General features: G+C 42.6%; 1 protein-coding gene across 1 annotated transcript in view; it reads left to right on the forward strand.

The window, feature by feature from the left end:
* LOC310870131 (phosphatidylinositol 4,5-bisphosphate 3-kinase catalytic subunit alpha isoform) overlaps window positions 1–16293 on the forward strand; it is a 33715-nt gene that overhangs the window by 3301 nt on the left and 14121 nt on the right. Inside the window, exons 3-16 of the mRNA XM_083781201.1 lie at window positions 1088–1297; window positions 3366–3616; window positions 4230–4475; window positions 5256–5341; window positions 6244–6349; window positions 7181–7333; window positions 9140–9274; window positions 9732–9856; window positions 10728–10809; window positions 11449–11613; window positions 12443–12546; window positions 13282–13453; window positions 14240–14346; window positions 15372–15493. Coding sequence (XP_083637327.1) covers window positions 1088–1297; window positions 3366–3616; window positions 4230–4475; window positions 5256–5341; window positions 6244–6349; window positions 7181–7333; window positions 9140–9274; window positions 9732–9856; window positions 10728–10809; window positions 11449–11613; window positions 12443–12546; window positions 13282–13453; window positions 14240–14346; window positions 15372–15493 — 2064 coding nt within the window. The remainder of the gene's footprint in view (window positions 1–1087; window positions 1298–3365; window positions 3617–4229; window positions 4476–5255; window positions 5342–6243; window positions 6350–7180; window positions 7334–9139; window positions 9275–9731; window positions 9857–10727; window positions 10810–11448; window positions 11614–12442; window positions 12547–13281; window positions 13454–14239; window positions 14347–15371; window positions 15494–16293) is intronic.

Genomic DNA, 16293 nt, shown 5'->3' on the forward strand with positions numbered 1-16293 from the left:
CAGTCCCGGCAGAGTAGTTCCGGAGTGGTTCCAACGGATTGTGTGGCCCTGGTCTTTCCCTAGTGGGTCTGATTGAAGGTAGCTACTGGGACGTAAGTTGGTACTTGATCACCCCGGTTGGGTCACCCGAGTGAGGGATATGATGTTCGCGAGACCCGAAACCCTGATGACCTTGGGATACATCACTGAGGATACGTCCCAGGTGCATCCAAGCGATGTATTTTCGTTCGAAGGCCAAGCAAAATAAACTCCGGTTGCCGACCGAAAAGTCAAAATCCGACCGAGTCACTCAGACCAAAAAGGTCTTTATATGGATATATATGCAGCCCAACAAAACGTAGCCTACACCTGCCCAAAGCCAAAGTTTTTCAAGTTGTTTAACGACATACTCAACTTAGTCAGCTTCTCTGTCCCGAATGAAGCACGCCAGGTGGATTGACAGGTAGTTGACGTTACTGTGTACTGGTTTGTCTTGCGCTGATTTGAATGAAAACACCGGCGTGTAATTATACTTTATATACGGATCCCGACAACAGTGTTATCCCATTCCCCACACGTGGATAAAGAAGAGGGAAAAGTAGGAGCTGTTTTAAGTGCATTGAGTGTCGCGCCTTAATATTCCAAGAGACGAGACTTTTTTTTCTCTCTCACCCTCTACTGCAGCCGCAGTCTGTAGGGAACCTCTCTCTCTCTCTCTTTGTCTGTCCACATGTATGTCTGCCTGGCTGGGTCGGGTCTCTCGGAATGTCACAGATTTATTTTTGATTTCGGAACCATTCTTTTTAATCCATGAAGAGCTCTACTGTGTAGTGTGTGTGAGCTAGCTAGCTAATGTTAGCTATGTTTTTTGTCTTTTAGCCTGTAGCACTAGCTAGCTATACTCGGGCAAATATTGAAGTTATTAAAAAAGAAGCCTATCCATCATTGCCGTAGAGGAAAAAAACAATATATAATATATATAATAAAATAAATTCCCTACAGACTCAGCCCAAAAATGACAGCCAACCGGAGGCCAATCATTTATTTTGCTTGGCCTAATGTTGTTATTGACTTGACATTAATGCTGCTCTCTCCTGTCATCCCACAGGGTTTGCCATCGGGATGCCCATATGCGAGTTTGATCTGGTGAAAGACTCTGAGGTGCAGGACTTCAGGAGGAACATCCTGAACGTTTGCAAAGACGCTGTGGACCTCCGAGACACTAACGGACCCCACAGCAGAGCCTTGTATGTGTACCCCCCCAACGTGGAGTCTGGAGTGGAGCTGCCCAAGCACATCTTCAACAAGCTGGACAAGGGTAAGATTCTAAAAATGTAATCTAAATCTTAATGGAGCATTCAGTGATTTGGGTGATTTTGGAAAACCCCCCTGTCTGCCCCGGTAACAAGATGTACACATGCATGCCATGCACTACAGTGGGGTGACACGCGACAGGCCAACAGCACATACACCAAGACCCGCCCCCGCTCGATCATGATTAGCGGAAGGTCCCTCTTTATCCTGATTGGATGAAGGCTGTGCCACCTAGCCAAAAACGAAACATAAGGTTTTTTTTTTACCCCCAGGGGTTAAATGGGGACAGGGAGGAACTCCTTATATGGTCGGCACACTATAGTAGGGAGGATTATCGTAACAAAACAAAAAAATATGTGATTTTTGAATTAAGTGAAATCACTGAATACGTTTTTTTCCCTTCATAAAACGATTAAAGGTATTTGACCTTTTTATGAAGAAAGAAAAACGTATGTTGCTAATCGCGGACATCACCATCTCAGTCAAAATGTAGTTTCAGGAACCCCAAGCAGCAAAGATTGAGTACAAATGTTCGCTTTAAAAAAAACCCAGATTTCCACACATTTTCACTATATAAAAGAAATTGCTACAAGCACTAGAAGAAGTGACGCACTATGAAGTTAAAAGTTAAAATATGGAGATAAGAGGTTTTCTGACTGACAGTAATGATATACAGTGTAGGGCTTACACAATGGTTAAATATAAATGATATAGGAAGGATAGTGCACACTGTCACATCCAAGTGCTGAGGTGCAGGACAAACAACAATACAAATTAAAGTTAAATGAAAACGAAACATTAGATTACTTAGACATTAGATTATTTCGTGGTTTTTCTGGTGGTGAGGCCCTTGACATTGAGTTGGGGCACTGACAGGCCTTGGCTTTCAACGGTACTGGGGATGTCCCTAAGGGGAAATTCTCATGATTCACATGATCTTTCCCCAGCTATTGCTACTTGTGTGGGGGAAGACTCTCTGACTGCATACAGGCTGTCGTCTTGTTACCCAACAGGATTTATTTGTGTACATGTGTACTTCTGCAGAAATAAGATTACAAACTAGATAAAATGCCACTCGGGGCACAGGTCTCCACCAGGGCAGGTCAGGTTGTGGCCTCCTTGTGGCGCTATAATAGGCCAATGTGAAAAGTTTGGCATTTCTTCTTACGCCTTGGATGGCAATTGGATGATTTGAGGCATTTTGTTCCAAAAAAGTGTTTTGCAATAATCCATCTGTTGGTGGCGCTATAACGGGTCAATGTGAAAAGGGTGGGATATATTCCTCAGCCTAGTAGGAAAGTCTGTGAAATCTCATAAATTGCACGCTGAATTCATGATTTGAGGCTTTTTGTTCAAAACGGGCCAATCCTGCAAACTTTGAAAGCCAATGTTGGCCAATTAGGATGGAATATGAAATATCGGACAGATCCGTCTTGAACACATGACTATAGAGATAGGGTGTAACGTTTTGCGGGATTTTTGGACAGAATCTGGAGGAGTAATATAAAAAAAAGGTGTTTTTCAAAAGTCGTCCTCTTGGTGGCGCTATAACAGGCTGTTGTGGAAAATTCGGGGCAGAGGTTCATCATTGGCATCCAGGGAGTGTGCGTGCAAAATTTGGCACCGACTGGGTTATCAGCTTGCCTGCCATTGCTGGGGTTATTGAGTTTGACAATATCGATCAAGTTTCAGTATCCAGCGCTCTGGTCTGACATTACACACAACCTCCTCCTCTCTCCCTCCCCTTCTGCCTCTTCCTCTCTTCATTCCTCTCCCTTCTTAGTCTTTTCTTACATATCGTTGCTGTCGGGCAGAAACCTCTTATCCAAATTCCAACTTTTTGTGTTTTGTTTTGTAAATTAACGCCCTACTTGATCATGCTACAGCATCACACAAGTAACAAAAGTAGCATTTCTACAAGCTCGAAACATGGCACGAAGCGGAGCATGGAGATCTGCTACTTTAGATGTTCACGAATCTTGAAAAGTAACTGTTTTGGATTTACATATGAGGTTTCCACCCGACGGAGACAATATATTTGACGTACAGTACATATATTTGTCTCTCCGCAGGACAAATCATCGTGGTGATCTGGGTGATCGTGTCGCCTAGCAACGACAAACAGAAATACACCCTGAAGATCAACCACGACTGCGTGCCGGAGCAGGTGATCGCCGAGGCCATCAGGAAGAAGACGCGCAGCATGCTGCTGTCCCATGAGCAGCTCAAGATGTGCGTGCAGGAGTACCAGGGAAAGTACATCCTCAAAGTGTGTGGCTGTGACGAGTATCTGCTGGAGAAGTACCCCCTGAGTCAGTACAAGGTAATATAATCCTATTCTCCAGAGAGATCTCAGCCTTAACGTCATCCACTCAACCTAATTGCAGAAAGCAGCCTGACATTTATGACACGAGATTGCATTTTAATTCGACATCCCGGTGAAAATGCGCTGATGCAAGCCTGTGATATACGGCTCACATATACGATATACTCACAGCATTAATACAAAATGCAGTTATAGTTCTGCTTCACCTCAGTGCCAAAGATGATGGTACTTGCAACTGTGATACTCCCAACAGCCAATTTCACAATAAACTTGGAAATGGAATCGGAGAGAGAGAGATTCACTCTCTTTATTTACTCTGGCAGTAATTTAGTTTAGTTTAAGTTTACCACAGTAGGCAATTGGTGCCCCCAAGCTAGACCTTTTATTGACCCTGCAGGGAATTTTCAGTTTCAGGTCCACCTTAGGGGACTACCTCAGGGGCACTTTGATAAAGGGACCAGGAAGATCTTCTGTTTACAAGATGGCCTCTCTGCCCACTGTTACAAAGTACTTGGGCATCTGAGGTGTGCTTGGCATTCGTTGCTTGCTTAAAAGATAGTCCTAGTGTCGTTCATCGTATTTGTCGTCCACCCCCACCCCCCTCCAACAGTACGTGCGTAGTTGCATCATGCTGGGCCGGATGCCTAACCTGATGCTCATGGCAAAAGACAGCCTGTACTCCCAGCTGCCCATGGACACCTTCACCATGCCGTCCTACGCCCGACGCATCTCCACCGCCACGCCCTACATGAACGGCGAGACGGCCACCAAGTCACTGTGGACTATCAACGGAACGCTCCGGATCCGGATACTGTGTGCCACCTACGTCAACGTCAACATCAGAGACATCGACAAGGTACGGCTTACAAATAGTTCAAAACAGTGTGTTGCGCACATCCAGTTTGTCACTGGTTCTGGACACACAATGACAGTTTAAATCCCCCCAGCAATAGTAGTTTGGGGGGGGGATGAAGAAAGAAAATAGTAGTTAATATAGCATCACAATCGTTTTAAGCGCTTTATCCATTTATATGTTGGCTATTCATTTTTATTATAACAGATGTATAAGCTCACAGCACGCCACTTCATGCCACGCTGCGAGCTTGTACATCTGCTATTTTTGAGAATTTTGGAAAAATACAGAATTTTGAATAATCTTAAAAAAAAGTATTCTCGGGGTCCCTGGGACATTTTCATATGGGGGTCCACGTTAAAATGCACATCAATTTGGGGGTCCTTGAAAGTTTGAGAACCACTGCTATATGGGACTGGGATTTGAGAAGTGAAACCTAGTAATACTGATTACTGACTTGGTTTCTGCTATCAATTGTACTGAACGTTGCACTGAACGTAATTATCAGAAAACGTCAATACGGTTGAATTTCTACAATGAATCTTTTGTTTCCTTCTGGTTCATGGAATTCCGCACAGAGGGAATCAATGTCTTGTCTTCTGGTTTAACTTAGCAAAACAGATGGTTCATACAGATGTCACTCATAAACCAATTTTCCTCTTCTTAGTATTATGAAATGTGTTCTAAAAAAACAAAACATTAGAATATAAAGTGTTTTGTGTGGAGTATCAGAATTGGATTCCATCAAACTGAAATGTCCTTGTCCTTGTGGTTGGCTTTCAGATCTACGTCAGGACAGGGATTTACCACGGTGGGGAGCAGCTGTGTGACAACGTTAACACTCAGCGCGTGCCTTGCTCCAACCCCAGGTATGTTGCCGTTGAGCCCAGCCTCATTTATGTCTTTAACTAGAGGTTCACCGATACAATTCTTTTTCTATAACCGATTATTACCGGTTATTTGTCGATATCGAGTACTTATCCGATACGACGTGTAATTAAAAAAATAATCAAGGACAGTGGTTCTCAAAGTGCGTCCCTCAGTGTTCTTTGAGTGGGTTTCAAATTGAACCCTCACAGGTGAAACAAAATGGACCCTGGTCCATTAGGTAACATTTGTACATTCTCAGCGTTATGGTTATGAAATAAAAATGTTTGAGGACCATTCTGTTCTAGGAATAAATACATATTCTGTTAATAATAGTTGGATTGCAGCTCCATGTTAGTTAAGAGGATGAAACGGTAGCATTACAACAAGTGAAGAATTACAAAAAATACTATTTTATTTTATTTTGTATTTTCTTTTAATTACTATTTTAAAAATAAATATCATGCGATTAATTGCATGGTACTGGAATGGCATAGACAGGCTGATACCGATGCCAGCATTTCGCACTATTCGGCGCTTTTTCGATAATGGTATCTGTAGAACAACTCTGTCTTTAACCCATTCTGAACGGGCACCCATTCTGAACGGGCACCCATTTTGGTGTTAGCATCATGTCGTGCTTTAGCTATTTAAAAATAGCAGATCTACAAGCTCATATCGCGCCACCGAGTGGCGCGATACGAGCTTGTAGGTCTGCTATTTTTGAAAAATCGAAGAGCGACTGACATTTCTAGAATCTGATCTCAGGTCAGAATGGGTTCATCAGACCAGTGTGTGTCCGGCGGAAACCTCGTATGAATCTGATCTCAGGTCAGAATGGGTTAAGCCTCCGCCATCGTCATGACCGTCTCTCAGGTGTGATATTGTGTCTTTGTGTTGGCAGGTGGAACGAGTGGCTGAACTACGACATGTACATTCCAGACATCCCCTGTGCAGCCCGCCTCTGCCTCTCCATCTGCTCTGTGAAGGGCAGGAAAGGAGCAAAAGAGGTGAGACCAGACAAGCGGCTCTATCAGGGGTAAACTGGACACCAAGGTTTGCCCTATTGCCGGCCTGGGGTTTGTCAAAAAATAAATAAGTGAAGTGTTTTCTTTTGTCCCATGGGCTGGGAAGCAACCTCCCTTTCTTCACCATTCACACAATCTAAAGTACTGTATAGGTCAATGAACACGATTGAATGTCCTTGCAGCTCGGTTCAGAGAACCCTCTCTCTATATATCTTCCTTGCTCTCTATCATTGTGACTATTCAATAGAAGGTACTGGTATGTTTTGTCCACCTACTTTGCCTACTGAGTGTGGTGAATGTGTTTCTATGGTAATAGAAACGCACTGTTGATTTTTGTTGTCCTAGAAAACTGCAGACAAGCATAATATAACATGAATACAGCAATTTCACTTCCCCCAAATTAAGTTCTGTAGCAGGACTCAGTTTAGCATGTTAACAGACTCCACTTTGTGCATTTATGTGCAGAGTGAGATTTTGAGATAAAGACGCTAGACAGTATTTGCACTAACATCAAACTGTATACAACCCCGATTCTACAAAAGTGCAGCATCGCTATAAAGAGTAGGCTAATGAACCAGCAGATGTGAGGAGAGCCTCCCTTGTAAAGCATTATTTATTTTGGCAATTGGTATCGGGCATTGTCAGTCATTTCTTTGCATTTCAGTCTTTTGTCATATCTGCCCCATGCAACTCTTTTGTTTACAAAGTCTAAAAGCAACACAATTAAATTGTTCATTTCAATCGTTGACAGCCCTATGTGCTTTTTTTTTCATCATTTTCATCATATGTGTCATTGGTGTGTGTCCCTTCCAGGAGCATTGTCCGCTGGCCTGGGGCAACATCAACCTGTTTGACTACACACACACGCTGGTGTCGGGGAAGATGGCTCTGAACCTGTGGCCCGTCCCCCATGGCCTGGAAGACCTGCTCAACCCCATCGGCGTCACAGGCTCCAACCCCAACAAGGTCAGAGGTGTTCTCAGACCCCCCTGGTTGTTGTTTTCCATTCATGAGTGTCAATTCAGCTGTTGAGAAATGTTCATACAATTTCAAACATTGTCAAAATGGGTGGAAATGGCAGACCTACAAGCTATGCTATTTGTTGTGAGATTGTAGAGCAGATGACCACATTAAAACAAACTTACCTGATAACCTTCTCATACGATTATTGGTTCTACCAGTCATTGGCAGTCACTTCTATTGAAGTTATATGTTTTATAATGTTTGTTTAAGAAGCCCAAAGACAAACACATTTTGTAATGCAATTTCAAGATCGTGACAGCCCTACAACCAGACAAGTTGACAATAGATTGTGGATGTAAGCACGCACGCATGCACAGAGGTTGACATTAAAATCGATTAGCAAAATGATATGAACAGTTAACATACAGTAGCTGAAACAGCAGAACAGTTATGAACAACCTCCGAGAACAAGTTTTCCAGTGGTTCTCAAAGTGAGGTCCGGGGTCTGCTATTTCTTTTTTTCTTTTTTCTTTTTACATTTTTGAAAAAGTGCTTTAAAATCTTCTCTTCTGCTTTCTCACAAAGCCTTCTCAGATAGGGCTGAGCGGCTAAATATATATCAATTTGGGGGTCCTTGGCACAAAACAGTTTGAGAACTACTGGTCTAATGGCTCTTTAGCACTACATAAATTAAGCGAACGGTGTAATAAAACATAATTCTTAGGTTCTGGGGGTTTCCATACGATGTGGCTGGGTCGCAGATGAGCTTCAGATCTAAGAGCACACGACGCGCCATGTTGTGAGCTTGTACATCTGTTATTCGTTTAGCTCAGTCTTAGAGCACTCACCTCTTGACCACAAGGTCACGGGTTTCGATCACGGGCATCGCCAACTCAGCGAATGAGTAGCACGGCTTGGGTGTGGCAAGTCGTGCGGTAAGTATACTGGGAGCTGATGATAGGTGTTGCGCTCAACCACAGCAATCCATCTCCCACGGGTCTAGCGCACTGCGAAACAGGGATGTTCTCCCGTGCTCTGGCTGATACCGACAATAAGCCTGTCTGACCTACTTACTACTACTATTACTACTTATTAGTTTTATATAAAATGGTTCATTTATACAGCACCTTTTATGCAAAGCGCTTTACAATGTGCATTACATTCACACACAAGACGGCAGAGGAAATCATGCAAGACACCAACCTGCTCTTCAGGAGCAATTAGGGGTTCAGTGTCTTCTTGCTCAAGGACACTTCGAGTAACAGAGTGGGAGCCCGGGATCTACCGTAACCAGAAACCTTCCGGCCACTCTCTTCCTCCTGATCCACTAATGTGATATACCTGGAACGTTTCTGCTTATGGAAGGTTCTTGGTTACCCTTTGTAGTGGGAAAAAAAGCCATAACATAGACCACAGTGGGAAGCCACAAAGTTTCACATTTCTGAGAGTCACCTCATTAGCCTCCAGCTAAGCTTGTTCTCACACACTTATAAATTATTCACTGATACAGTACATGGCCCTCTGTGCCATGTACTTAATGTGCCATTATTTTGGGGTTCTCAAACTTTAATTTTAAGGACCTCGGTTTGGTTACCGGTATTTCGTTTGTCCTGCATAATGCATGTTTTGTTGAGGGTGTCTACTGTTGTATACTATTTTTCATTATTGATGGTGTTCCTCCGTTAGCCTGTACCTGTCCTACAGTGCTTTTCTTGCCCTGTAACTGTAACTGCTGTGCTGCCTCTGGAGACTGAATTTCCGTCTTGGGGTCAATAAGTTATTTTCTTAAATTTCCTTTCAAACATCCAGGAAACGCCCTGTCTGGAGCTAGAGTTCGACTTCTTCAGCTGTCCTGTCAAGTTCCCTGACATGGCGACCATCGAAGATCACGCAAACTGGAACATCTCCAGGGAGCTGGGCTTCAATTACAGCCACACCGGTTTGGTAAGGCCTAGCAAACGTGTGTGTGTGTGTTTTGGGTGTTTGCGTTTTCATCATAACATAAGGTGTGTGTGGTCTGCGTACGCACACATATGCATGTGTGTGAGCATACCTTTTAAAGATAATTCATTACAATTTTGGCATTTTAGCAGACACTTTTATCCAGAGCGTCTTAGAGTATATTTCATGTCTCCTTATTCCACCGATGGTATATTTTAAGTAAACAGTGCAAAGAAACTAGGACACCAGGTAAACATCAAACCTAGCACCTAAACAACATTGTGTCTAATATTGCTTGCTCTGGGTGGAACTTTGTTGGTTGTAAAGTGTCTTGAGACAACTTGTTGTGATTTGACACTATAATAAAATTGAATTGAATTGAATAGCAACCCACATGAAACTATGATCTAATTATAATATTGGCAAAGATGATTCATTTGTTGTGGTGTTATTCTTCCAGAGTAACAGATTGGCGCGTGACAACCCTCTGACGGACAGTGACAATGAACAGCTCCGTCTGATTTGTAACAGAGACCCTCTGTCTGAAATCACAGAGCAGGAGAAAGACTTCCTATGGAGACACAGGTACAGTATGGCTGTCTGCTTGTTGAAAGTTGAGAACTACATCGATTTCTCTATGACAATTTAACCCATTCTGACCTGAGATCAGATTCATACGAGGTTTCCACTGGACACACACTGGTCTGATTAACCCATTCTGACCTGAGATCAGATTCTAAAAATGTCAGTCGTTCTTCAATTTAAAAAAAAATAGCAGACCTACAAGCTCGTATCGCGCCACCGAGTGGCGCGATACGAGCTTGTAGATCTGCTATTTTTCAATAGATAAAGCATAACATGATGCTAACACCAAAATGGGTGCCCGGTCAGAATGGGTTAAATACATGCATTAAAAGGTCATTATAAATATGGAAACTATTCTGATTTTCATCACGTCTTTGAACAATGTATTGGAAAACAATTTGTTAAAAATTATCTCTTTGCTCTCTGTTGCTACTACTACGGTTTAACTTGTGTTTACCCATTTTGGACTGAGGCCGATTCTAAAAACGCCTTCTAAAAGGTTTTCTGAAAAACTTCAAATATTTATATAGCGGCATAAAAAATAAATACATTTTTAATACAGTACAGAACCCCAAGAAGGTTTAGAACACCAAAAGGGCTTCCCGCCCAGAATGGGTTGAAGTTTGATTTCAGTAAATAAAGATAAAACATGGAGGTACATTGGTGAATTGCCATCATTCATGGGACACACAGAGTATTGAATATCAGTGTTGTAACACTTTTAAGCTCCTCTGTTATAGGCTGACCAAACTGTTTTAACTTACAATTGCTCATCCAAATAATATATACAAAGTGAAATTGTGCAGACATGCTTTCATGTGGATGTTTGTATTTTCCATCAACTATTCAATCTCTTCATGTCTTATTTCAGACACTACTGTGTCAATATACCAGAGATTCTTCCCAAGATCCTCCTGGCGGTGAAATGGAACTCCAGAGATGAGGTTGCACAGGTGGGGCGTCTCACGTTTCTGCTGCTGACACAGTTACATTGTTGTATGGCACTGCTCCTTAGAGTTCATGTCAGACCAGGGGTCTTCAACAGGGGGCCGGGGACCCCTAGGTGGTCCTCAGAGGTATTGCAGGGGGGCTGCCAACTCTTTGTGTGATATAGGGACTTTATTTTAGAATTTTTATATTAACCACTTGAACCCTCACATCCCTATTCTGAGGGGAACATTAGTCGGAAATAGCAGATGTGCTATTTTTGGTGTAGAGGGAAGCAGACCAAGTACAGAGCCAGTATTGATGGTTTACGCAGTTAAATGTCTGAAAACACACATTTATCATGAATCCAATATGTAGTGGGGGTCCTGCTTCATCTCTCTCTCAGCTAAGGGTTCCTGGGCCTGACAAACACTGAAGACACCTCCCTGTGTTAGACATGACTTTACATTACCTTGATACCACTCTGATAACACTTTATTAGTAAACACTTTCTAATAGATTCTAAAGGAGAGTCCTGACGGTTGTGCGCTTTTAGAGCTGCTATGTTTGCTGTTTGCGGTTACATACCGTATTGTATATAGGGTTAATATACAATCCTAGTCATTCTGTTCATTCTAACCAGGTGCGTTTTGTTTTATGTCCAGATGTACTGCCTTCTGAAGGACTGGCCTGCCATTAAGCCAGAGCTCGCCATGGAGCTGCTGGATTGTAACTTCCCCGACCCCATGATCAGAGAGTTTGCTGTGAAGTGCCTTGACAAATACCTAACGGACGACAGACTCTCACAGTTCCTCATTCAGCTGGTTCAGGTGTGGGACAGGTTGCACCATTTACAACATGGCCTTCATTAACCCATTTTGACCCTTGAAAGCCTATAGTGTTACTACGTTGTTATACTGTGCATTTCAATCCGGGAAAGCATCTGTGCTCTTTTAGATGTATATCCCATTCTGACCTGAGATCAGATTCATACAGGGTTTTCCACTGGACACACACTGGTCTGATGAACCCATTCTGACCTGAGATCAGATTCTAAAAATGTCAGTCGTTCTTTGATTTTTCAAAAATGGCAGACCTACAAGCTCGTATCGCGCCACTCGGTGGCGCGATATGAGCTTGTAGATCTGCTATTTTTCAATAGATAAAGCATAACATGATGCCAACACCAAAATGGGTGCCCGGTCAGAATGGGATATAGCAAAATGTATTAAAAAATTTCAGAACTTATATTAGGATTTAGAAGGCTTTAAATGGGTTAAAGCAAGTAAGCCACACAACGGAGAGCTTAAAAACAGCTGAGATTAAATATTAATGATACAAAGCTTGTCCATTTAATAAGGGATGCACAACTTGGCATATATTTTTGTATATATGAATAGTAGTTACATTATTTGTCGTTTTGACTTGGTGCTGATTAGTTGGCTATTCACTATGAATTGAGAGAACTAATTGGTGCAATAAAAGATTTTGTTTCCAAAATGCAAGTATTGTGCTAGACATTGTGTTGTGTGCAGCCCTACCGCTAATGGCATTTCAAGTATGTCGCACAGACGCATGCCGATTTGTCCCTCATTGGCTTCAGTGTGTTGCATGTGAGCACAGCATTTTACAGCACATCCTTTGTTGCCTGTAACCCAGGTCCTGAAGTACGAGCAGTATCTGGATAACCCGCTAGCACGCTTTCTGCTGAAGAAGGCTTTGACCAACCAGCGGATAGGACACTTCTTCTTCTGGCATTTAAAGTGAGTCAATGTCACATTCCGTAGCTGCGTAAGCAGCCATACGAGTTGTTTATGTTCATGTTGAAAAGGTCGGCTCGTGTGAATGTCATCCGACAATCTAGTTTCGGGTCCGGTTGAGCCCGTTGGAAGTGTCATTGCTCTGTGGAAAACGCTGACCTCAGTGTTTTTGTGAGGTGTGTTGTGAGGACGTAAACACTCTCTCCTCCGTGCCTCCCTCTAGGCCTTTTTGATTCTTTTCTTAACGATTATGCCATTGATTGACTTTTTCAATTTATCAAATCAATATTTTCTTATCTTTTATACATGAGCGAAATGACTTGAATGTGGTTAATCTATTAGTCTGATTAAACCACTTAAACCCCACGGTGTTGCACAAAATGAGCAAAGAATGGCTGATCTACCAGCTCACAACGGTGACATTGTGATTGCATTGCACAGCGCATTGTGAGCTTGTAGGTCTGCTATTTCTTCTACAAAATTATTTGAGGGTCGCTAGCCCCTCCTATATTCAGCTATAGTGTAGATTATTGTCCTAACACAATCATTAAATACCATTGACAATGAATGGAGAATTTACGTCATATGTGTCTGAGCAAATCGATATGTTACGTCATAATTATGTAGAACGATAAGAGCTTCACACGGGTGTGAATTATTTTTCTATTTAATTTTTATCAAAATCGATTCTCCAACTCCAATCAATCGATTAGAATTTGACTGAATTGTTCCATGCAGGTCTGAGATGCACAACAAGACTGTGAGCCAGCGCTTCGGCCTGCTGCTGGAGTCGTACTGCCGGGCGTGTGGCATGTACCTGAAGCACCTGAGCAGACAGGTGGAGGCCATGGAGAAGCTCATCAACCTCACCGACCTGCTCAAGCAGGAGAAGAAGGACGAGGCCCACAAGGTTGACACACCACACCACCACCACCACCACCCGTCACAAAACATTTAAATGTCACCCCCACCTGAAATAAAATGTTTATTTAAATTTTTATTGGCTTATGTACAGTACAAGCTCCAATGCAAGCTACAATGCTTCATGAGCTATTTTGAAATGGCTGCCTGGTGTATGAAATGGAGCGAAAGTGGTTCAAACATTATAATAACGCATTTTGCTGGGGAGCCCTTGGAACTCCCTCAGACGACTTGAAGCTGTTTTTGTACACATTATTGTAAGCAGTGCACAATCTCGTACTGTGCGGAAATCCCTACTCGAGCCAATGTCAAGTACGTCAGATAAAAGGTTTATTTAGAGCTGCCAATGTCAATGTTCAGCGACAACAACTGCATATCGTCTCTGTCGGGTGGAAACCGTTACTTTTCAGCATTCAAATTAAAAAAACGGCAAAAGTAGCAGATCTACAACTTCGAAAAGGTGTCGCTTTGGGCAGCGTTTTGAGCTTGTGGATCTGCTACTTTTGATGCTTTTGTGGGATGCTGCAGTATGATCAAGTAGAAAACAAAAGAAAGGAATATGGAGATAAGGGGTTTCTGCCTGACAGCAACGATATATATCCTCCCAGTGTGCCATTTGTGGACCAGTAACTGATGTAGCCTGGCTAATAATCCAGACTAATATCACACTGTCGTAATCCGCCGGCAGGCAATTTTGTTTTGCCAACGACTGATTCGCGTCTGGCCTATTAGCCAGGCTAAAACTGATGAGCTGTGCTGTGCTGTGGTCTCTCAGGTCCAGATGAAGTTCCTGGTGGAGCAGATGAAAAGACCCGACTACATGGATGCACTGCAGAGCTTCACCTCCCCCCTGAATCCTGCCCACCAGCTGGGAAACCTTCGGTACAACAAGCCACACACTTCGTAAACCCCATACGTTTAACCACTTAATTATGTCTCCCTCAACAAACCCGATCTCTTCCACAAAAATAGCAGATCTATAAGCTCGTAGATGACCGTTTTCTGGATGTTAGGGTGTATGTGGTTAACCACAACATTATGTGTTTGCCCGCTCAGATGATGCCTATAACCTTCTGCTTTGAATGGCAGTTTCTTTTTAAACCATATACAGTATGGCTATACGAGTCCCTCAGGGCTCTATACTAGTGTATTTTCTGTTATTGTGGTGACTGTGTGACAACTTGTGAGCTTGTCGATTTGCTATTTTCAGCGAAAGCTTTCCCCACATATAGATGCTGTAGACCAGGAAGAAGAACAGTAATAACCTTTGGAAATACTAACCATGCACTTCGCAACCTTCAAGCACTTCTGCGGTGATTAACACCCCGATCGCCCAGGACGAAGTTCACCGTCCTTTCAATTAGTAACACCCAGCACCCAGGACGAAGTTTTATCAAAAAGACGGAGGTTATTGATATCAAAACCGAATCGCATCGCTCCACAGCCTGGGAGCGCCTGTTGCGCAACATTCGATGTTGCGTAACAGTGGGACGTCATCGAAAATGTTCCCCTCCCGTTTAATCATGTACTTGTCTCGAATGAGATCTAATAAATAAAATAGTGTGCTATATATATGTAAGTTCTAGCACAAAAACATGAATAATTGTAAAAGGATTTATGATCCAACCTTATGAGACATGAATGTGCAAAATGTCCTTTGATATGTCTGAAGCAGTGTCGCTTTTTGACAGAAATTTTTTTATTTAGTTTCAGTCAATCTTTTGAATAAAATTCCATTTAGTTGGAGGCGCATTTTAGTCATCGATACAGATCCCATCATTGATCCTGTCAGGGCTTTTTCAGTTTTCTTTCAAAGGATTTATTTGTGCGACTCCCTTTCGTTTTGTGCGACAACCTTTTTTTTCTGCCCCAACTCCCTCACCACATTGCATGGTTTGGTTTTCCAGCCTGGAGGAATGCAGGATGATGTCGTCGGCCAAGCGGCCACTGTGGCTCAACTGGGAGAACCCGGACATGATGTCCGAGCTACTCTTTCAAAGCAACGAGATCATCTTCAAAAACGGAGATGGTGAGCAGCTCGGTCTCTCACACACACCAGTGAACGTGGAAACCTGCTATTTTCACTATTTTAGAAACATTTTGCTTTGTGACGCCAGGGTGAAAGTGGTTCATATAATAATAATAATAAAACTTTATTTGTATAGCACCTTTCATGCCATGAAATGCAGCTCAAAGTGCTTTACAGAGCAATGGCGAACAAATGAAAATAAAAGCAAGGCATAAAACATTTAAATAATAGCAGTAATGCAATACAGTGAGGACATGAATAACAAGGAATTGAAAAGATCAACTAAAAGCAAGAGTGTAGAAGTAGGTCTTGAGCTGTGCTTTAACCCATTCTGACCGGGCACCCATTTTGGTGTCAGCATCATGTCGTGCTTTAGCTATTGAAAAATAGCAGATCTACAAGCTCATATCGCGCCACCGAGTGGCGCGATACGAGCTTGTAGGTCTGCTATTTTTGAAAAAAATCGAAGAACGACTGACATTTTTAGAATCTGATCTCATGTCAGAATGGGTTCATCAGACCAGTGTGTGTCCATGTGGAAACCTCGTATGAATCTGATCTCAGGTCAGAATGGGTTAAAAATGTCTACATAGGCTGCCTGTCGAAGGTATAGTAGATATAGGTATATAACCACCAGCATATAACAATGGAACCATACGAGATGAACAATGTTTGTGTCTGTGAACAGTTCAAATTATCCTGTCTCCTGTCATTAACCCATTCTGACCTGAGATCAGATTCATACGAGGTTTCCGCCGGACACACACTGGTCTGATGAACCCATTCTGACCTGAGATCAG

Source organism: Protomyctophum parallelum (genome assembly GCF_964188405.1).
Source record: "Protomyctophum parallelum genome assembly, chromosome: 14".
In the NCBI taxonomy this organism is placed as follows: Eukaryota; Metazoa; Chordata; class Actinopteri; order Myctophiformes; family Myctophidae; genus Protomyctophum; species Protomyctophum parallelum.